The 22,261-nt window shown below is 45.5% G+C and overlaps 1 protein-coding gene across 1 annotated transcript in view; it reads left to right on the top strand.

Annotated features, from left to right (window-relative positions):
• zc3h3 (zinc finger CCCH-type containing 3) overlaps window positions 1–22,261 on the top strand; it is a 59,693-nt gene that overhangs the window by 23,549 nt on the left and 13,883 nt on the right. The window contains exons 4-8 of the mRNA XM_061078142.1: window positions 6,131–6,287; window positions 15,397–15,560; window positions 18,029–18,098; window positions 19,245–19,400; window positions 20,647–20,716. Coding sequence (XP_060934125.1) covers window positions 6,131–6,287; window positions 15,397–15,560; window positions 18,029–18,098; window positions 19,245–19,400; window positions 20,647–20,716 — 617 coding nt within the window. The remainder of the gene's footprint in view (window positions 1–6,130; window positions 6,288–15,396; window positions 15,561–18,028; window positions 18,099–19,244; window positions 19,401–20,646; window positions 20,717–22,261) is intronic.

The raw sequence follows: 22,261 nt of genomic DNA, 5'->3' as shown, positions 1-22,261 counted from the left end.
AGTGAACAAACGTTTATACGATCACAAAGCTTGGGACAGATGCATTTTTTTGTCTGAGTTCACAAATTCAGTTGTTCTTACCCAGTGTGAGTTTACACATGTGTTCGATGACACTATAGATATATTTAAAGGCTAGATGTCTCGTTCGACGGAGCCGGACGTCCGCACATGGCGGCCATCTTACAAGAGTGAGCTCCCTCACCCATAACATTGTGTTGTAGTGGTACTTACTCTTTAAATAACCATAACTTGCTCAATTTTCAACCGATTTTTAAACGATCTGGTTTGTTATAAACGTCAGAGATGTAGTAATGACACTGCATAAATTATTCAATTTTTTAGAAAATAACATAATTATTCATAAGTATGCAGTGTCATATCTACATCTCTGACGTTTAAAACAAACCAAATCGTTTAAAAATCGGTTGAAAATTGAGCAAGTTATGGTTATTTACCAACACAATGTTATGGGTGAGCGAGCTGCCTCTAGCAAGATGGCCGCCATGTGGTGACGTTCGACTCCGTTGAACGAGACATCTAGTCTTTATATATATCTATGGATGACACTGTTGTGTTGTGTTAGAGTGAGAGAGAGGAAGAGAGCAAGAAGAATCAGAGCGAGCTGAATTAATGAATGAATGCGCAGCTATGAAGCAATTAAGCTGGCATCACCCCCCCGTACTAAGAGGGCACTTGAGAGGAGTGAAGACGTCCACCAAGGCCCTACAGTCCCCTAATGAATCCACTTTTAAATTCACTAGATCAAGATTTGTATCCAGATCTGCACCAAATTGCTGACACTTATAAATATTGGTCCTCTTAACATGTCCGGTTTCTGTCATTAAAATCCATTCATTGTTTTTGGAGAAACAAATGAAAATGCTGCAAAACTTATTATCCCGCAATGTTAAAGAAAGTGGGAAAATAATTACTGGAGCCAGACTCAAATGTTCTGTGTTCTTCCCCGACCTTAATCACATCCTTTCCCCAAGTTTGGGGTTTGAAACTTTGAGTACAAGCAATTTGAAGATGGCACCTTGATCCCTTAGAAACACTGATGGGGTTTTCTGAGATTTCAATATATACGGCAGATTAATCAATGAAACGTGACCTCAAAACCTTGGTAGAATATAACTAAACCTCTCAGCCTGAGCACATCGGTGTGAGGAGAGTGTGTTGAAGCGGCCCTGTGATGCGGCTCCGGCTCCAGACGGCGGCGGCGTGCAGGAGGAGCGATGAGCGAGCGCCGAGCGACTGCAGGAGATTATCTGTGGATTCACGGCAGCGAGTCAGCGAGAGATGGATGAACGATGTGTGAGCTGCGTGCGTCTGCAAACGCTGTCCCCCCCCCCCCCCCCCCCCCCCCCCGCACTCTGCAAGGCAGGCCACTGTCAAAGGTCTATTAAGGGAAGATTGAGACCCCAGGTGTGTATGTGTGAGTAAGTGTGCGTTTGTGTGTGAGTGCGTGTGTTCACATGCTCATTGGTCACGGTCCTACAGTGGAAGATTGAGACCCCATTGCTCCCGGAGCCACTCAAGCAACACAACCTGCAGTGGTTTACAATCAGAGCCGCAGCGTCCATCCATCGCTGCTGACACACACACACACACACACACACACACACACACAATCACACACAGTTTACATGGGTTGTGAGGACACCCAGTGATATAATGCATTCGCTTGCCCCTTACCCTAACCTTAACCTCCCCTATATCTAACTTATTAAGTCATAAGAATAAGAATAATGGATCTAATACATTTTATTTTTGGGCATATTTCAAGCCACTCAAGAATATATATGTAACGTGTACAGATATATTAACAAACAGCAAAAATATCAGGTCATCAATAAAATAATAGGCTAATAAAAGTTTAACACCAACAATGGTAAAAACAAGACTTGATGCAGGTCGTTCTAACACAGACCATCTTAAAAACCCTTAAACTCATTTTAAGGTTGTTCAAAATCTCCTCACACTACCCACCACTCATTTACAATTTTGAAATAAAACGGCAAAATGAAAGTTGAAAGTCGCAGAATCAATGCGTTGAGGTAATCTTCACTTATTTGTGAGTCTGGTTTCTGTGCATCATGTCAACATGTGTCACACGAGAGGTTCTTACTCAGACCTGCAGTCGACCCACACGTTGATGAAATGCTTGGTAGCTTTGAAATGAAAATGTGTCCACACAAGCATAGAAGGACACGTACACACACACACAGACACACACACACACACACACACACACCGAGAGGGCAGCTCACTGTAGACGCCATTAAACGATCGTCTCGGTGGAGCGGCGTTGGGACGGCGTGGCGAGTGTCATGATGTTTGGAACAAGGGTTTAGAGTCAGATTGAGGTGCAGGTTAGAGATACAGGGGTGGGGGGGTGCAGGAGGCGGTGGGGGGGGGCACCTTTGACAAGACCTATTTGTCATCTGCCAGGACGCCCAAGCAGCTCTGACTGCAATACAGATGGACTGTGGGGGGGAAAGTGACTTCAGGCCTGGCAACTAATCCTGTACAGAACACTACCCCCCCCCCCCACACACCTGCACCCACCCACATACTCTCTCTCTGTGTCTAACTCACCACACACACACACACACACGCACACACACACACACACACACACACACACACACTCACCTAATACACCCACCGATCTGGGGATGAATTGAATAAATATGATCACTTTAGTGCCAATGTTTTTTCAAATATTGATTGATATTTAAAGTGCTGGATGAAAATCTGCAAAACAACATTTTAAATACTGGAAATTATCCATAATACACTTTTCCAAACTGGATGTGTAAATCAAAAACTTTATCAACTGTCAGAATTGATTTGTTGGTTTTTCATCCCGAGCTTCTTCACCTTCTGAAACGATAACAGTGATTCTATAGAATCTCCTGAGATGTTGGAACACACGTCAGTAAAACACATCAGATGAAACACAACACACACAACTGTCGACTCTTCTGTTGACTTTACAGACTCGTCCTAATGTTTGTTGTAATGTCAACACAAAAAAATACACCTAACAGCCGACTCAGCAGCTTCCTCTTGTCTTCAATGTGCTGTGAACAAAACCACAGTTTCTCTCTAAACCCAGATTCACCTGAATGTTCCAGAAAAAATGTTTCTGCTGATACAGCACCTATTGTTGCGAGTGATTATTATTATTATCATTATTATTGTCGTCTTAACACACATTGTTAAGGGCCTCGGGATAATTGAAGACTCTTTTTGTGATTGGGCTCCACAGCGCCCCCCCCCGACTGAATCTGATCAAATGTTCACAAAAGTCAGTGGCCTCATTATTTCTGTTTAACACGCCAGAGGTTTTTATTCTCATTGACAAAAAGAGAAGCTTTGTTCCCGTGATTCAAATCCTAGTTTTAAAGTGTGTTTGTAGAAACTTACCCTCCAGTCATCATCTGCTAATGTAACATCCAACAAACATGTACAGTAACACAGAATTCTATCCCTAGAATCTATGGTTCATGCCTTGTGTGTCTTCCTGTGTGCACATGGGAAAGGCACAGTGTATTTTTGTGTACTTGTGTGTGTTTCCCCAACATGCAGCCAGTGTTGCACCAGCGCCCTCAGCTCGCTGGGATTTATTCAGCGGTAAATGTTTGTGTGAGATGAATTCCATCTGATCCACGACTGCATCCCGGCCGACAAATGAAACCAGCGCCTGAGGGGGAGTGAGAGCGAAGGGGAGGAGTGGAGGGAGCGGGTGGGAGGGAGGGAGAGAGAGAGAGAGAGAGAGAGGGTGTAATGTGTAGAAGTGGAAATCGAATCATTTTATTATTTGTCACCGCAGCCCTCGTGGTCACGGTTTGTTATTGGACGCTAATTAAAATGGCAACAATCCTGATAATTGGCAATTAAAGTCTTGTGAGAGGGAGGATTGGAGAGGAGCTCCTCACCGGGAGAATCAACTCGTCTGTTATCTCCGCTCACACGTCTCCTCACGCTGTCGCCTCCTCACTCATTAGAGAGACAGAGTGCTGTCACATGACCAGCCTGGTGAAGGATTGGTGGAAGAGGGACAAAGGTACCGCACATAATGACATTTTTTATTTAAATGAAGAACAACTGGGCTTTTTTCACGCTGTAGCCGAGGAGGTTTTTTTAAATCTTTTCAGGAAATATGAAGCAGCTTGTGGGGAATTAATTCATACAAGGCTTTTTATGAATACAGTTCTACACAAAGCTTTCAGGTGGTGCTCACACCTAATTGGTCCTTAATACATTTGAGTTGGTCTTAATTGTCTTTATCATCATTTAACTTCCATCTTGCTTTGAAATTAGTTTTCTAAGCGAATTTGTTGGTGGTTCTTTGTCAGTGATACAAATATTATCACATTGTTATAAAATTACAAACAAGACAAGGTGGAACTGATGGTTTACAAACACCTCGGTCAGAATGTATCTCAGTTCACTTTGCATATCTACTGTTTCTGTCTTTTGTTTGAGAGAGAATTCACTTTATCTCCAATTATCAATCAAATCTTGATATCAATTGTCGGGAAGTGATTGTTTGATTCTTTTATATCTGTAGTACTTTACATATTTCTTAAAATTGTATTTATTGTGGTCTTAAAAAGTCTTGGATTTATTTGTTTGCCTCTACGCCGGCGATATTATGTTTTTGGGTTGTCTGTCCATACGTACCTTGAGAGAATTTTCAAAGAATACTTGTGTTTCAAAGGTCATGTTGGCCTCAAAAAGCAGGTTTTATTTTGCCTTGTGAACGCTATAATCCCCAGAATGTCTTGAAGGAATCATTTCACATTGAGCACAAACATTCACTTGTACTCGAGGACTAATTGATTTGAGTTTGGTAGCTTAATGTTAAAGGTCAATTTCTCAGTGGCCTCACAAAGTACGTTTGTTTTTCTTGAACGTGATATCTGTAGATCAACTTTCATATCTTATGGTTTTACTTGGATTATATTACTGATAGAAATGATGCTCAGAACTAAGGAAATAGAACTGGACCTGTGATAGAACAGAATCTGTGAATATATATATATAATATGAAAAATATGTTTTTGGGTTGTCTGTCCATACGTACCTTGAGAGAATTTCTTCAAATTTCTAGCAAAGAATACTTGGACTCAAGAATAATCTGACTACATTGTGGTTCAAAGTTCGTGGTGGCCTCACAAAGCAGGTTTTATTTTTCCTTTTGAACGCCATATCCCCAGAATATCTTGAAGGAATCATTTCACATTTAGCACAAACATACACTTGTACTCAAGGACTAAATGATTTGAGTAGCTGAAGGTTTTGGTCAATTTCTCAGTGCCCTCACAAAATATGTTTTATCTGAAGATCAACCATCATATCTTATCATTTAACTTGGATTATATTACTGATAGAAATGATGCTCAGAACTAAGGAAATAGACCTGGATCTGTGAGGGAACAGAATCCTCCTCTGATCCACTGACCCTGTGTCTCAGCCTCCAGCAGAAAGCTGGTGACTCCTGAAGTCTTTAATCTTAGTGAACGGGGACTCGGATGCAAATTCCATTCTTTGTTTGAGTACGTCAGCCAGCGCAGGCCATCATAAAACAACATGATGGATACACAGCCAAATAAATAAATAAATAAAAAAGACTTACTCCTCTTTTTTCCCCCTGTTCGGATCTCTGTTCTCTAAACACTTCTTCTGATGGATCTGTGAAGTGATATAACGAATGAGCGGCGAGCGGGAGCGATGACGGCGGCGAGCAGAGAGACAGAGGAAATGATTTATTAGGCTCATAAAAATTCTGCCTTTGTTATTCCCTCTCATTTTTATATGTGAAGCTTATTAAAGCGCACACCTGCCAGAGTCGGACAGAAGTGTGTGTCTGTGTGTGTGTGTGTGTGTGTGTGTGTGTGTGTGTGTGTGTGTGTGTGTGTGTGTGTGTGTGTGTGTGTGTGTGTGTGTGTGTGTGTGTGTGTGTGTGTGTGTGTCTGTGTGTGTGTGTGCATTCAAACGGATGTGTATACGTGCATTTGCTCACACACACTGACTGGATGTGTAACTGTTGCTTGTGTTTCGTTTATACGATTTAGATTTTTCTTTTTTCCTAACGATCCTCCAACGTTGCCGTCCTCAGGTCCCGCCTCCTCCTCTCCCTCCCACTGTGGCCCCGCCTCCCAGCGGGTGTTCAGGACACGCTACAAGATGGTGACCCGCCCGGGGCCCGGCTCTGCCCACAACCACCATTACAACCCGGCCCTGTCCTGGAGGGCCAAGAGGATCCAGACGGCCAGGTACACACACACACACACACACACATACACACACACACACACCCCCCCCTGCAGCTCTGTGTTTAACGCGTCTCCTCAGTGAATATTTCTCCTCTCCGAGCCGTGGCCTGTCTTTTATGTCACCGTCATGTGGAGCACGAGTGGAAGAGGTCGGGAATTTATGGCGCTCATTTTTCCACAGTAGATAACCCGGAGAATAAACCATTTACACCAACGTGCTCCTCACATTAATTCACCGCGGCAGGGCGAGCGTCTCACCGGGGACAGATACAGACTAAAGGAATGATGGGTGGGGGGGGTGTTCTGTAATGTCATTACAGCCAACCCCCCCCCCCCCACCCAATCTCTTTCCTTTACCTTCATTTATCTAACTTTAATCCTCTCTGTCTCTGCACTCCTCATTCACACTCAGGATATAAACCGGTGATGAGCTGGTTTCACAGTTAATAATCTTTAACAGGCCGGTAGTTAATATGTATTTATTAAAGCTTAACGTCTCAAATGTTTTTTAATAATCTCTCTGTGTAGTTTTTCTTCTTCTCCTGCTGCTGAACAGAGACGGGTTAAACTTTGGTTATGAGGTTTGTGATCGGTCGGGCTTCATGATCTGTTAATGTGCAGAGAGTTAGCGGTTTGCTCTCCACAAACACACACACACACACACAGACACACACACACACACACACACACACACACACACACACACACACACACACACACACACGTTAGAGGTGGGGTTGATCCTGGACAGGAGGCCAGAGAGAATACAGCTGCAGCAATAGACAGTCTGAGGAAAGTGAAGTTATTATTAAGTATTATATTCTACAGTTTGAGTTATTTTTAAAGGGTAAAACCCACATTTTCTCTCTTGCTCCATTATAATGTCCCATGGTTTCAAGATATCCAGATTTTAAACTTGCTCCTCCCAGGTTATTGATCATCATCCAGACTGTAAACAGATTTCATACCGAGACTCCCTTCATGTTTTTGTTTGGATGTAGATTTAAATATCGATACGGTGACATGAACACAAGTGATAAAATATGTCATCTGCGTAATTTGAATTAACGGATCCTTCTAAGTTATTGTTTGTGTAGTCGTTAATAATTAAAGCGTCCTGTGGATTTGTGTGTGTGTGTGTGTGTGTATGTGTGTGTGTGTGTGTGATGGTGGTGGGGATGGGGGTTCATTTGTGTAATCCAGATTCGGTGAGACTCCGGCCCTGGACTGTGCTGGACGCAGCCTCTGGTGACTTATTACTATTCATTTAGCTGCTGCAGTAAATATTGATTCATCAAGGGATTTTCAATTTGAGCCCCGTGACATCTTGTGAAATATCACCAAGTGTGTAGAAGAGAGGGAAGAGATAGGGAGTGGGGGGGGGGGGGACAGGTCGGGTCCCTGGGGATGGTGGATCACCCCTCCCCTCCTCACCCACCCCCCCCCCAGTCCTTTCTCATGCTTATCTGTCTGTTTGAGTCCAACGAGCCTCCACTTTTATCAGTTTGAGGTTATCGAGTGGAGCAGGAGCTCATGTTCTCTGCTCTTTACTACTGAGAGCTGCTCTTCATCTCAGGGAGTTCACACCCACTGATCCCTGTGCTCGTCTTCTTCACTCCATCTCTGACTCTGACTCTGTGCCAAGCAGAGAAACAGAGGGAATGATTCCACACCCAAACACAGAGGATCATCTGTGTAGATACGAGACAGTGTCGTGGAACAGGCCAAACTTTCCCATATCAATTTATTTATTTTATTAAAAACTTTCCAATCTTTACTTTAGGAAGGTTTAAATCCTTATTTTTCCTTCAACACTAAACAGCCAATGTTCTCAACTGTCCAACACAAGCGTACATACTAGTGTGACTAGAAAATCAACAAATGTACAGCAGTATTATTGGAGGGTTGCAGTGATTTTAACAGCAATCCAAACTACTTAAAAATTAAACAACAGTGTTGATCCTAATAGTGAAGCCAAAGCGTTTCCTCAGGGAAACTGCAGAATATATTTTTACTAATCGGATGTTAACAGTCCTACAATCAGCTGCATTAAAACATCTCTCTGATCAACTGGTGCTGCACAGTAAAGATCAATCATCTGGAATCGTACCTGAAAGTCAAGATAAATGAATCAATTAATATTATAAATGAGACCTGACACATTTACGTTATATAAGAAGTGTTAGAACGCACCGAAAGACAATCTGAATTTAATGTAATTTTTTCTTGGGTCCGTCCCCAAACTGACACTTAAGATATAATGATCATCTGTTGAGTATTTTTTTTTAAATCCTGCAAATAAACAAAAACAGACAAAAATCTCATCTCTCTCTCATCTCATCTTCATCCGCTTATCCGGGGTCGGGTCGCGGGGGGAGCAGCTCAAGCAGGGGGCCCCAGACTTCCCTTTCCCGGGCCACATTGACCAGCTCTGACGGGGGGATCCCGAGGCGTTCCCAGGCCAGTGTTGAGATATAATCTCTCCACCTAGTCCTGGGTCTTCCCCGAGGTCTCCTCCCCACTGGACGTGCCTGAAACACCTCCCAAGGGAGGCGCCCAGTGGGCATCCTTACCAGATGCCCGAACCACCTCAGCTGACTCCTTTCTAAGTAAAGGAGCAGCGGCTCTAATCCGAGTCCCTCACGGATGACTGAGCTTCTCACCCTATCTCTAAGGGAGACGCCAGCCACCCTTCTGAGAAAACTCATCTCGGCCGCTTGTACCCGCGATCTCGTCCTTTCGGTCATCACCCAGCCCTCATGACCATAGGTGAGGATAGGAACGAAGATCGACCGGTAGATCGAGAGCTTTGCCTTGCGGCTCAGCTCTCTTTTCGTTACAACGGTGCGGTAAAGCGAACGCAATACCGCCCCCGCTGCTCCGATTCTCCGGCCAATCTCACGCTCCATAGTACCCTCACTCGCGAACAAGACCCCGAGGTACTTGAACTCCTTCACTTGGGCTAAGGACTCATTTCCTACCCGGAGTAAGCAATCCATCGGTTTCCTGCTAAGAGTCATGGCCTCAGATTTAGTGGTGCTGATCCTCATCCCAGCCGCTTCACACTCGGCCGCCAGCCGATCCAGTGAGTGCTGAAGGTCACAAGCCGATGATCCAATGAGGACCACATCATCCGCAAAAAGCAGTGACGAGATCCTCAGACCACCGAACTGCAACCCCTCCCCACCACGACTACGCCTCGATATCCTGTCCATGTATATCACAAACAGGATTGGTGACAAGGCGCAGCCCTGGCGGAGACCAGCACCCACTGAGAACGAAACTGACTGGCTACCGAGGACCCGAACACAGCTCTCGCTTTGGGAGTACAGGGATTGGATGGCCCTGAGGAGAGACCCCCTTACCCCATACTCCCGCAGCACCTCCCACAGTTTCTCCCGGGGGACCCGGTCATACGCCTTCTCCAGATCCACAAAACACAAGTGGACCGGATGGGCATACTCCCAGGCCCCCTCCAGGATCCTTGCGAGAGTGAAGAGCTGGTCCGTAGTTCCACGTCCGGGGCGAAAACCGCATTGTTCCTCTTCAATCTGAGGTTCGACGATCGGCCGAACCCTCCTTTCCAGCACCTTGGAGTAGACTTTACCAGGGAGGCTGAGAAGTGTGATACCCCGATAATTGGTACACACTCTCTGGTCCCCCTTTTTGAACAGGGGAACCACCACCCCGGTTTGCCACTCCTTTGGCACTGTACCCGACTCCCACGCGATGTTGAATAGGCGTGTCAACCATGACAGCCCCTCAACACCCAGAGCCTTTAGCATTTCTGGCTGGATCTCATCAATCCCTGGGGCTTTGCCACTGCGGAGATGTTTGACTACCTCAGTGACCTCCACCAGGGAAATTGACGACGAAACACCATCAACCTCGAGCTCTGCCTCCAACATAGAGGGCGTGTTATTCGGATTCAGGAGTTCCTCAAAGTGTTCCTTCCAACGTCCGACGACCTCCTCAGTTGAGGTCAACAGAGTCCCATCCTTACTGTACACAGCTTGGATGGTTCCCCGTTTCCCCCTCCTGAGGTGCCGGATGGTCTTCCAGAAACACTTTGGTGCCGACCGAAAGTCCTTCTCCATGACCTCTCCGAACTTCTCCCACACCCGCTGCTTAGCCTCCGACACGGCAGCAGCTGCAGCCCTTCGGGCCTGTCGGTACCCTGCAACCGAGTCAGGAGTCCTCCAGGATATCATATCCCGGAAGGCCTCCTTCTTCAATCGGACGGCTTCCGACAAAAATTGCAAATAGAAACAAAACCTTCTTTGAAGAGGTAAAAATAGAAATTAATCTTAACCTGTTAACATTTAAAACCGATGTGACTCTTAAGAGTCTTAAGCCCAACGACGTTTCATTTGTTTCATTCTCTCTTTCAGGACAATAAAAGCAGAGTCACTGCATTTTTGCATTTTACAGAGAATCATGATTCATATGAAGAAGGGATGTGATTTTAGCAGAAAACATAAACTGAGTCTTGAGATTTTTCTACACTGTAGAATATATGCAAGATGATATTACTCTCATTCAGTAACTGACTTTGTGGTGTTGCCTAACAGACGATAAAACAAAACTGACTGACATTGTGTTTATTTCATATTTTAATTAGTTTGTTTATCCCTAAAATACCACATTCCTTCTACACATCCAATCCAAACCCAGTTCAGCTGTGAGTCGTTGTCACTTCCTGTTCCCAGACGCACAGGAAGTGAGCTTCTGCTTACCCAGCATGCTCTGCTCTGCGCTCGCTATCGGCCGTGGCGAGCGCGGCGGGTGATTTAGCGCCGGGCAGCAGTTTGAAGAGGAGCAGGAATCTGCTGCAGTATCTCAGCCCCCCCCCCGCCCGCCCCCCCGCCCGCCACCAGGAAATAGATATAATCTCAACATTAACTCCATTAATAGTAGCAGGAGTTGAAATAAGAAAGCCGTAAAGCATGCACGCTGCAGGATAAATTACAGCCTAATCCCCCCTTCATCTCCTGCTCCTCCCCTCCCCCCCAACCCCCCATTTGTCTCCCCCCATCCTGTCTTTAATTTTCTGTAACCGTGCGTTTGCTCCGTCCCTTTTCTCTCTCTCCATTTCTTTTCATATCAAATCTAACAAGCCTTCTCTGTCACATCCTACATACAACACATATTATTTCCTCCATTTTATTCCTTCCATTAATGTTGAAGCCCCCCCAACACGGCAAGATACCCCAACCCCAAATAAGTACACAATCTGTGTGTATGCGTCTCCACTGGTGCACACTCACACACTGGATCCAGGCGCTCATCTCCTTTAGTGCTTCAGTATCGATCAGCACAGGATGTAAGAGACTGGGCAATAAAGTGAAGCAGCGCTCCCTCTTCTTCACTTCTCTCCCTCCTCCTTCCTGCATTCACTCTCCCGTTCATTCACCTTTTTTATATCCCAATTCATTCACTCGCTCGTCACTCATCACATTAGTCGACTTGTCCCCTGTGTAGTTGTGTGTCTGAGCGTCTCCTGCTGCTGTTCTCACTGGGTCCGGCCCTCCCGCTCTGTGAGGATTCTGTCGGGTCCAGGTGGATCTGATGGGATCCTGATGTGTGACCACATCGTTTTGCTTTTTCCTTTAAGTGCCCGGAGAACAGCAGCAGTGCTGGAATTAGCCAGACGACTGTTTTTTTCGCTGTGCTCTGTTCCAAGGGTAACTGTTTCCCAATATGAGCGTGGCTAATGCTTGGGTTGCAGACAAACGGACGAGGGCAGCATTATCCTGAGCAGTCGCCCGACCCTCCAGATTCTTCCCTGTCACTAAAACAAAAGTCGGATCATTCATCAACGGCCCGTAGTGCTGAATCGTGCTCTCCTCTATCTGTGCATCGCATGGTCAGAGCAACACACACACACACACACACACACACACACATATGCATGCAGACTAATCTCAGGGGAGTTTCTTTGTGCCCTTGTCGTCTGTTTTTTACATTTTTCTACCCTCCAAGTTTTTTTTTGTTGACTTTTTGTTCTTGTTCTTTTCCTCTGACCTCCAGCCCTTGTTGTTCTGTTTGTACAACAACACGCCTCCGGTACATAAACTGTATTTTAGGGACTGAAACAATAAGTTGATTAATTGATTGGTTAAAAAATGTTATTCATCATGTAAAGATCATCAGATGTGAGGATTTTTCAGTTTTAAAGTCACTGTAATTTCAATATAAATTGGATTTGACTGACGCCTCATTCGAAATCTAGACATTTAAAGCTGAACTTCTGGGATTCAGCTACAATTTCTTATTTCATACACTAAAATACCTTTTCTGCTACTTTCAGTTGTTTGTTTGTTTGTTTATCAGCAAGATTATGATAAAACTACTGAACTCATTTCCACTTAACTTGATGGAAGCACTGGATGTAAGGGCTGAACCCGTGGACATTGTTCCTGTTCCTGTGGTTGTAAATGAGAAATATTCTGCTGTGGGAATATCTAGAAAAAGTCCCGAAAATTGGGCCGTGGTCGACAGTGAACATTGGATTTGTTCAACGTCTTCTGATTTGATTCCAAAGAGGAAATAATGTTTGTCTCACTGATAATGAACCAGTTAGTAAATGTTGGTGATCATTTCATGTGTGTTCGTCACTAATCATTAACAGAACCTATTGATTAGTGGAGCTTTAAGCAGTTTGACGGATTTGTCTAACGAGTGGGCTGAAGTGTCCCTCAGGCCTTGTAGACGGAGGGGAGAGATACTCCCAGTGGACGCCATCTGAAAGGGCTCGCCCCTGAAACAACTTAGCTGTCCAGCAGGGGAGGATTTGTGCGTCCGACGGGCCTGGAGACGCTCTGATAACAGATATCCTCCTGGAGGTCAAGGGCATCACGGGGAACAGGCCAAGGAGAGTCTGGAGGCAGAGAGGAGCTCGCCACCTCTGTCAAGTGTTTTAATTTGTGTGTTCTCCATTGTTTGTGTCTGTTCTTCTCTCCCGGCCTCCATTCATTACAGGCAGATTACCGTCCTGCGTAGGTAACTGCTCCCACAGAGGCAGTTTGCACTAATGGTGTCAGACCCGAGGCTGAAACACACTCACATGGCTGTACGTCTGGAGTGTGTGTGTGTAGGGAAGAAACACACATCACCTCTTAGACTGTATGGGTTAGTGTGTGTGCAAATGAGTTTTTCAAATTATAAAATCCAACTGCTTACACCTGAGTGAATGAAGAGAAATACTGATGCTTTGGTTTGAAGTCTTGAGTTTTGGCATTTTGTCCAGAGCCATCTTTAACACCATTTTGAAATGAGGGGGGTGGGTGAAGCCTGAGTGAGATCTCGAGGACTCTACATGCCAACATACAACTTGCACCCATTGGATGGTACAAGCTGTCAATCACATAATATTCACGCCCTAAAGCATAAGGTGCTGTTCGGCCATTTGACTGACAAAAATACCATAATTTACTAAATGAAAAACGTAAATATCCACGTCTAAGGGTCTTTGAAAACATTTCAGCCAGGTCATAGATGTGGAGTAGCACTTCAATGGCTCGTACTTATAGCATTTTGTATTTTTGCTTTATTTTTGAAGAAATTGTACTTTCTTGATTCTTGTTGTTCTTGGTTTGTTCCCTCGGGGTTGAATGCACTTGCTGTAAGTTGCTTTGGATAAAAGCGTGAGCTAAATGAAATGTAATGTAAGTAGACTTCCTGCATGTTGGTGACCGGGGCGTCATGTGACCCCTCTCTCTCTCCTCATGTTCTCTCTCTGTGTATTACCTCCTCTATAAACATTAAAATATCGAAACAGTAATGAATTTGCACTTCCACGCCCTGGAACATGGGAAACGCGTGTCTGATTGAAACCAGAGCAATAAGCCGGACGATCATGAGCCCGGTGTGGAAGCAGCAGCCTGGGCCTCGTACCCCCGGGCTCACCCCCCCCCCCTCGGCTGCGGCCCTGTGTCGGGGTTAACTGCCCTCTCTGTTAACTGTTCATGTCATATCCCCATTAACCTCCACTGAGGCCCCCCCCCAGGCCACCGGAGCCTTGTTTAAAACCTCCCTGGGTGGCAGTCAGCGCCTCGGCATTAGCCTCCATTACCGCTCCCCCGGCTGCAGTTGCCCCGGGCAGGGCGGCCGGTGATCAGTGGCGCTGAGTGTCTGTGCCTCCTGAGTTATGGCGAGCAGTCGGGGGTAAACGGACGCAGCCGACGGCGGACACTTGCTCTCCTTTTCTTTCTCGTTCCTATCTGCAGCAGCTGGCCGGGCGCCGCGGCGTGCTCAGCGTCCGTGTCGGTGGTGTTGTGCGTGGCGTGTGTTTGGGGGGGGGGGGGGTAACCCTCTGTTTCCTCTGTAATGGGAGGCGTGAACTCTCGCTCCAAACCCATTTCCAGCCCGTCTGAAATACGGCAGCAAATTACCTCCAGTGGCGCCCTGCACGCCGGCCCGATACAGCCCGAACAGAAGTGACAGGACAGCGCAATTTATCGCCATAACCCCTGCACCCCCCCCACCACCACCACCCAGCTTCCCCACACACACACACTTCAGACTCGCACCTACAGCCACCGCACACACACACAGACACACACATGTTCCCCATCCAGGAGTCACTCAGTAGACTGTGTGTGTGTGTACTGTACTGTATTATAGCAGAAGTGTGTTGTGATACTGTGTGTGTGTCTGTGTGTGTGTGTGTGTGTGGTCTCAACACTCCAGTGTAGGGGCCAACCTCGCTGCTCTGGCCCCCTGCCCTGCCTATTATCTCATTGATTTCCTCCTCTCCTCTTTTCAATTCTCTCCATTTCCACACTGCCGTCCTTTCCATTAGAGGAGCAATTTAACAGAGTGCTGTGACATGAGAGAGAGAGAGAGGGAGAGGGAGAGAGAGGGGGGGGGGGATGGGAAACATAAAGTGAGGAGGGGAGATGTAGTGGGAGAACTGGAGGGACGATGGGAGAATAGAGGGAGAGATGAGGGAGGGATGAGACGACAACTGAAGTTTGTAAACTGAGCTCAATGAACAGATGTAATCATTTAATAAAGTGTAATTATCTCTTAATTAACCGCATGAATATATGACTTTAATATTCTTCCTCTCTTCCTCCTCCTCCTCCTCTCTTCATCTTCCTCGCAGGAGTTTCCTCCAGAACCGCCTCCGCCCCCCCCACGACAGACACCCGTCGCACGCCCCTCACTGGAGAGGGAGCAGCATGTGCTGGATCGGTGAATCCCTGTACCGGGTGTCGGCCAATAAGCTGTCCCGCACGGTGGCGTCCAACATGTCCATCAGCCGAGCAGGTAAACTGACCTTCGTCCCACCGGTCCTCCTCCTCGTCATCATCGTCAGACATGGGAACAAAGTGACTTGTAGTGATTTGTTCCATTTGAACCAGAAAATTAAAAACAATGTATATGTATATTCTGTCCCTTATACAGTCGGCCTCTGAAGCCACATTTAATTCTGCAAGATTCAGATTATACCTTTTATATCTGCACCAAACACACACACTCGCATACAGAAAACACACACACACACACACACACAGAAAACACACACACACACAGTCCTCTGAATTCGTCAAATTGTTTTCTTCGAGTTCCATGAATCATTTCCTTGGAAATTGGCGAGAATTTCCTCCTCCACACCAACATGTAGTGATTTCCTTTTTGGTCCAAACCTTCCACCAAGTTTCATATATATCTGTAGTTTTTGTTTAATCCTTCAGACAGACACACAAACAGACAGGGGTGGAAACACAACGTCCTTGTTATCCAGATCATTGGTGTCCAAAGAGGTTGTATTTATATTTTTAACCCTCAGAATTTAGTTAGTTGACTGAATCAGATTCACCGTGTAATTATGACCTGATCATTAATGAAAGACATGGTAACAAAGTGCACAGGTGTTGTGTTGTTCCACAAGTGACTTGTAGTGATTGTTCGATTTGAATCAGAAAATGATAAACTATGTATATACTGTCCCCTTTACAGTCGGCCTCTGAAACCACATTTAAATCTGCAAGATTCAGATTTAGCTTTTTATCTGCACCACACACACACACACCAGTCCCCTGAATTTGTCGAATTGTTTTCTTCGAGTTCCATGAATCATTTCTTGGGAAATTGGCGAGAATTTCCTCCTCCACACCAACATGTAGTGATTTCCTTTTGGTCCAAACCTTCCACCAAGTTTCATGTTTATCTGTAGGTTTTGTGTAATCGTTCAGACAAACACACAAACAGACAGGGGTGGAAACACAACTTTTATCCAGATCATTGGTGTCTAAACATAAGGTTGTATTTAAATTTTTAACCCTCAGAAGTTTAGTTAGTTGACTTAATCAGATTCACTGTGTAATTCTGACCTAATCATTAATGACAATTATCCTCAAGTGTTTGGATTTGAATCGGTCAACGTATGAGCTTAAATTCAAGAAGAAACAGGGGTATCATTAAAATGTGTAATACTTAATGATACTTAATGGTTTTTAATAGTGATCAAGCTGATTTCAGTGAGTAGTAAAAGCTCCTGAGGTTTGAACCCGTGTTCCTGACGAGTCCTGTGAGAACAGAGCAGGAGACCTGAGGTGATTCCAGGTGTTTATTCATGTTTGTGGCTGCAGCTCCGTCCACATGCTCTCTAATGGACTTAGTACCGCCGGGTGGATTTGCCATCTGAAATAATAAACTTGTCATCTGTCAGAGCAGCGAGGGGGGGGGTGGTGCAGATTAAAGTCCGGATCTGCCTCTAACCCCCTTCACACTTCTCCTTCACACAAAACACATTGTGGAGCTGCTACACCTGCAGGGGAAATTGAAGAGCTCCACTGTGTTGAGCTCGTGACCGGCATCCCAACACGGACCCTCCAGCCTCCTGGAGAAACCGGCCTCAGGTGTTCCTCTCTGCAGGAGTTGTGGTTTCATATCGTCCCACCGGTTTATTGTGTGGACTTCGTAATCATGTGCTTCTCTTTAATCAAACCCAGCTCGCACTCGATAAGACCGTTAGCAGTCCGGTCCGAATTAGATCGACCACCATGTGTAACCCCAACCTCCTCACCTCCGTGTCCTCTTCTCTGCTCCTATTCATGGCCTCCACCCACCCTTCACACACACACACACACACACACACACACACACACACACACCTCTCCCTCCTCTGTGTGTGGAGTGCAGCGGGTACATGGTGTTTATGATGTTCTCAGACGGAGCTGGACGTCACGTTTGGCTTTGGCACCTCTGCGTCAAACCAGCACGGTATTAATAACCACTCACATATTAGGTTGTTATTGCCTCTGGCTGCAGAACCAAACCACACACTCAGACACCTCATGTTCTGTCTGGCCTGATAAAAATAGTTAAAATATTATTATCTTTATGTCATTTAGAGAAGATGTGGCAATTTAACTTGAGTTAAAGCAAGATTATACACTTTTAAATGTGGGTGCTTCATGTTTTACTGTTGGAGGTAGATAGAGTGCATCAGCTTCAATAACAAAACTAAACAAATCAACCGTCCTGCCAGGTTTATTCTGTCATCATCCGTGCACCAGAACATGTCTGGAGTATGAACTCATATTTTCATGTATTGTAGATTTTCTTAACTCATCATAAAAAAGGCAAAACAGAGGAAAGTGTCGTCCTCAGGGAAGTTTTTAAACCCAACGGTTCCCAGGGCCGTTAGTTCTGCTCAAGAAATGTCTCTGCCTGTTCTGAATCTGATTGGACGTGCTTATTAAACGTTGTTCTCTGTTCTCCACATGTAGGACGGTTCTCCAGCCCCCCCGGCTCCAGTCCTGCTTGGACCCGACCCTCCAGCACTCGTCACTTAGCCAGGTAGGTTCATTTTATTAATTTACGGCTCTAACACGTTTCCTCTCCTCTCATCAGAAGCACTCTACTACGAGTAGTGGGAACATTTCTGCATACATATTCAACTTTTCAACTTCTTAATTAAAGTGCCCGTATTAATGGACATTTACAGGTTCGTGATTTTAATTTGAGGCTCTACGAGAAGAGGTTTACGAGCTGTAATTTTCAAAATACTCATTATTTGTCTCGGGCCGCTCACGGCTGCGGCGCCTCTTTTTACGCTCTGTCTTAAATACTCCGTTGAAGCTGTTGGCCGAACTCCCACAGAGCTGGAGAGTGTCGGACTCGTTCACACCAACAGGAACATGTGGGGAACATTCAGGCGAGGGGCGGAGCCTGTATAGCAGCAGGGGAGGAGCCTGTAGAGCAGCAGGAGGCGGGACATGACGTATAAATTCTGCTGTGGAAAGATCAGTGTTGTTGTTTACAGCTCATCGATTTTCCTTCTGTATTCTTACATAGACTTTTTACCAGAGGGGCTAACAGGAGAAGTTGTGAAGTAGCTGCTGAAACATTTGGGTCCTCACGTCCCTCAGATCCTTTCAGGAAAATGTTTTGACTTTAGTGCAATTCTGAAAACAGCTTGGTAGCAGCTTCATGGAAAACAATCCAGGAATGTAAAATGTAAATCACGCATTTGAGGCTCGTCAGTATCAGAGAGTCCCTTTAAACTTTGGACCTAATTACTTAACAGACAATTTTGAAATGTATAAAAAAGCTGGGATACACTAAAGGAAAGAAAAACCTGAAAAGCATAATTTGGGCACTTTAACGACATTTATATCTGGGCCATCGTGTTGGCTGGCTTCATATAGCGATGCCATCTTGTAATCAAATCCAGCCAAGGCTGTAGCAACTGATCCCCCCCCCCTCCCTCCCTCCCTCCCCTCCCCTCCAATATTAACAGCCTTTCATCACTGTCAACTAAAGGCTGCAAAGCCAGAAGTAATCTTAAAATTAAAATTAGCATAGGGAGGATTCTGCTTCCCATAAGCTTCTCATTGGGCTGCGAGTTGAAACTCATCCTGGCATCGTTTGTCCTCTTCAGTGGCAACAGGCTGCTCATTGATCTGTGGATACTTGTGGTTTGTGTTTGTCTTCTGATTCCAGTCGAGCAGTCCAGCGAAGCCTGGCCATCATCCGACATGCTCACCAGAAGAAGCAGGAGAAGCAGTACTGCATGTACTACAACCGCTTCGGCAAGTGTAACCGCGGCAACACCTGTCCCTACATACACGACCCGGACAAGGTGGCCGTCTGCACAAGGTAACAGTTACACAACATGTCACAAGAAGGGGGGGGGACGAGCAACAGGAGAGAAATTATTTACACTACATGTGTTAGTGAATTATGTCAGGTCCCGATTCGAGCTCTGATGGACATGAAGTGTTCAGAAAAGATGAACAACTGCTCTAGAGAATCTGGTTCTTTGATAAATAGAATCCCAGGTACAACAATAGAAAGAGAGAAGTCAGCTGCAGCTTCTAAAGAGAATATCCATCATGAAACAAACCATCAAATCTTCTTGCACGTGTCACTCAAAGACTGTTAATAAAGATGGACGACACGACTCCACCTCCTCCCGATATCCAAACATTTGCTCCGTCCACAGTCTGCACCGTAGCAATCTGCAGATGGAGCTGCGGTAGCAAGATTCCACTGATACACGCAAGTCAGAGGCATTAATAATCATAAATGAAGAATATGTTGCTGCCAAAACTTAAAAACTGAAGTCTTATAAAACCCAGGCCCTGGCCCAGGTGGTCTAAAAGCCAGACTTCTTAAAATCTGTGTCCCCCAAATGAAAGGAGTTCTTACAAAATGATTCCAGTGACACAAGCACACAGTTCCAAAGTCCTGGAAAGTTTTAATAATCAGACCTACACTCAAAAAGCCAAGGGCAAGCTTGCTAAATGATTTCCGGCCGTTTGCAATGACCTCCATCATTTCTGGTCTCTGAGAGTTCTGGCCGAACACCTGAACTCCACCGAGGTGCAGACGAAGCTGACTCAGCTCAATGCTGTCTCTATGCTACTATGAAGATGCATATTCTTTAACAAGATCTCTAAATTATCTAGTTCTTAATAAAGGGATAAGGGATTTCCTTTCCAGCCATCCAGAGGGTCAGTGTTGGTGGAAACATGTCGGACGTGAACTCAGGCGTCCCACAGGGCTGTGTTCTCTCAACTGTTCTACTTTTTTATGACAAATGATGCACATTTTAAACTTGATGACATGGAACTAATGAATCTCCTGCAGAATAAAGTCGTGGCCCACAGCACGTGACACCAAGGTCCTGGAGACCTGGTGCTGCACGAGCCTGCTCCAGATCAATGTTGCAAAAACCAAGGAAATGACTGAAGAACTTATCTCTGCACAGAACACGATCACCAGCTGAGCTTCTCTGGGAACACAGACAGTTTACTGAAGAAGATGCTCACAGCGTCTTGACCCCAGAAGACTCCTCGGCCCTTGTGATATTTCAGGCTCGGCCTTGTTTGTTTGTTTGCAGGTTTCTGCGCGGGACGTGCAAGCAGGCGGATGGGACGTGTCCGTTTTCCCATAAGGTTGCGAAGGAGAAGGTAAGAGACACGTCTTCACGCCAAAGGCCAGAGTTGGGCACAGATATACGATGACAGTACGGGTACGGCCGTCATGTATCGTGTTTGTGCTCTTGGCTCGGCTCCTGTCTCCATGAAGCAGGGACGGGTGAGGAACACTCGACCCGATCGGGAGTCGAACTTGTGACTGAAGGTCACCGGTCGGTTCGATGTACACATTCATCATGATGACATTTGTTGTGATATGTTCTTTTTAAATGTGAGTTGAGGACAGGTGTCTCATTCGGGTCTGCACGCACAGCTACAAGGAACAAGATCTGCAGTTTGAAACCATGATTCTGATCCGGGTCATGATCAACAGCCACAGTCTGTGTGTTAGAGCTGAAATTAATATCATAAGGATTCGTAGATGAGCAGAGAGTTTCATCGTAATGATTTTAAAAGTTGAATGCAAAGTTCAACTTGAGCATTTGGAATTTAATTTACTTTTTTCCCCACTGAATAATCCACTAATCTATCGAGGAGGGAAAATGTCCAATGGAACTTGCTTTCTGAAAAATAAGATTTATTTTAATATCGATATACATACAAGGTGTATGTAAATCATCTGGTGGTCAATTCAATTCACCTGGTTCCAGTCGGGATAAAACTCTTTATTGAGAGAAAACTCCCGGAAACTAATAATTAATTGAATTACAGACGTGAATCTCAAAGATATCAAAGTTTTCAGTAAATGTGTTTAAACTGAAAGTGAAGGGAATGTTTTTCTCTTCACTGTCACCACGAGTTTGTTCATTGTGGGAACTGTTGAGTTTCTCTCTATAATATTGGAAAGTCTCCAACTTACTGAAGTGACCAGAAGAAGAATTCTGGGTCTGGATCAAACTGAACCATGGTTCTGTTGGTTTGAAGAGTGAAAACACTGGTTTGGATGGTTTGGACTTTTGGACCAGTCACAGGAAGTAGAGACGGTATTAAACAATAGAAGAAGAAGAGGAAGCAGCTCAGGAAACAGCCTCAGACTTTCTCTGATTTCTGGAATCGTTATTTAACCGAAGCTAAACGGATCATTTGGGCGAATCAGTGTGTGTCACCTCCAGAGCTCCAGCTGGACTCTGAGAGAGAGAGTGAAGCCAGAGAGGGAAAGCAGAGACAAACAACTCTACAACATGTGTCTTTACGCACAGACACACACACACACAGACACACACACACACTCACACTCTCAGACACACACTCACAGACACACACACACACACACACACTCACAGACACAGACTCACACACTCACAGACACACAATGCCCTGCACCTGTGTGGGTTGTCACACTCTCCCTCCAGGCGCTGAGAGCCCAGCTGTCTGTTTGTAATGACACCAGCCCCCCCCATCACCCCCCCCACCTTCGGCCCGCTCTAATTTCATGTGGACCCCTTAAACGGGACAGTGGGGGGGTGCAGGGGAGAGGGGTCTGATATGTGGGGAGTGTGCGGGGGGGGGGGCAGGTCTCCAAACCCGATCTGGACTCTGTACGTAAAGACCAGTCAGAATCCTGATTCCTTGGCCCCC

The sequence above is a fragment of the Limanda limanda genome, chromosome 9, assembly GCF_963576545.1.
Source record: "Limanda limanda chromosome 9, fLimLim1.1, whole genome shotgun sequence".
Lineage (NCBI taxonomy): Eukaryota > Metazoa > Chordata > Actinopteri > Pleuronectiformes > Pleuronectidae > Limanda > Limanda limanda.
The sequence above is the reverse complement of the archived record's forward strand: the minus strand, read 5'-3'. Positions and strand labels throughout refer to the sequence as shown.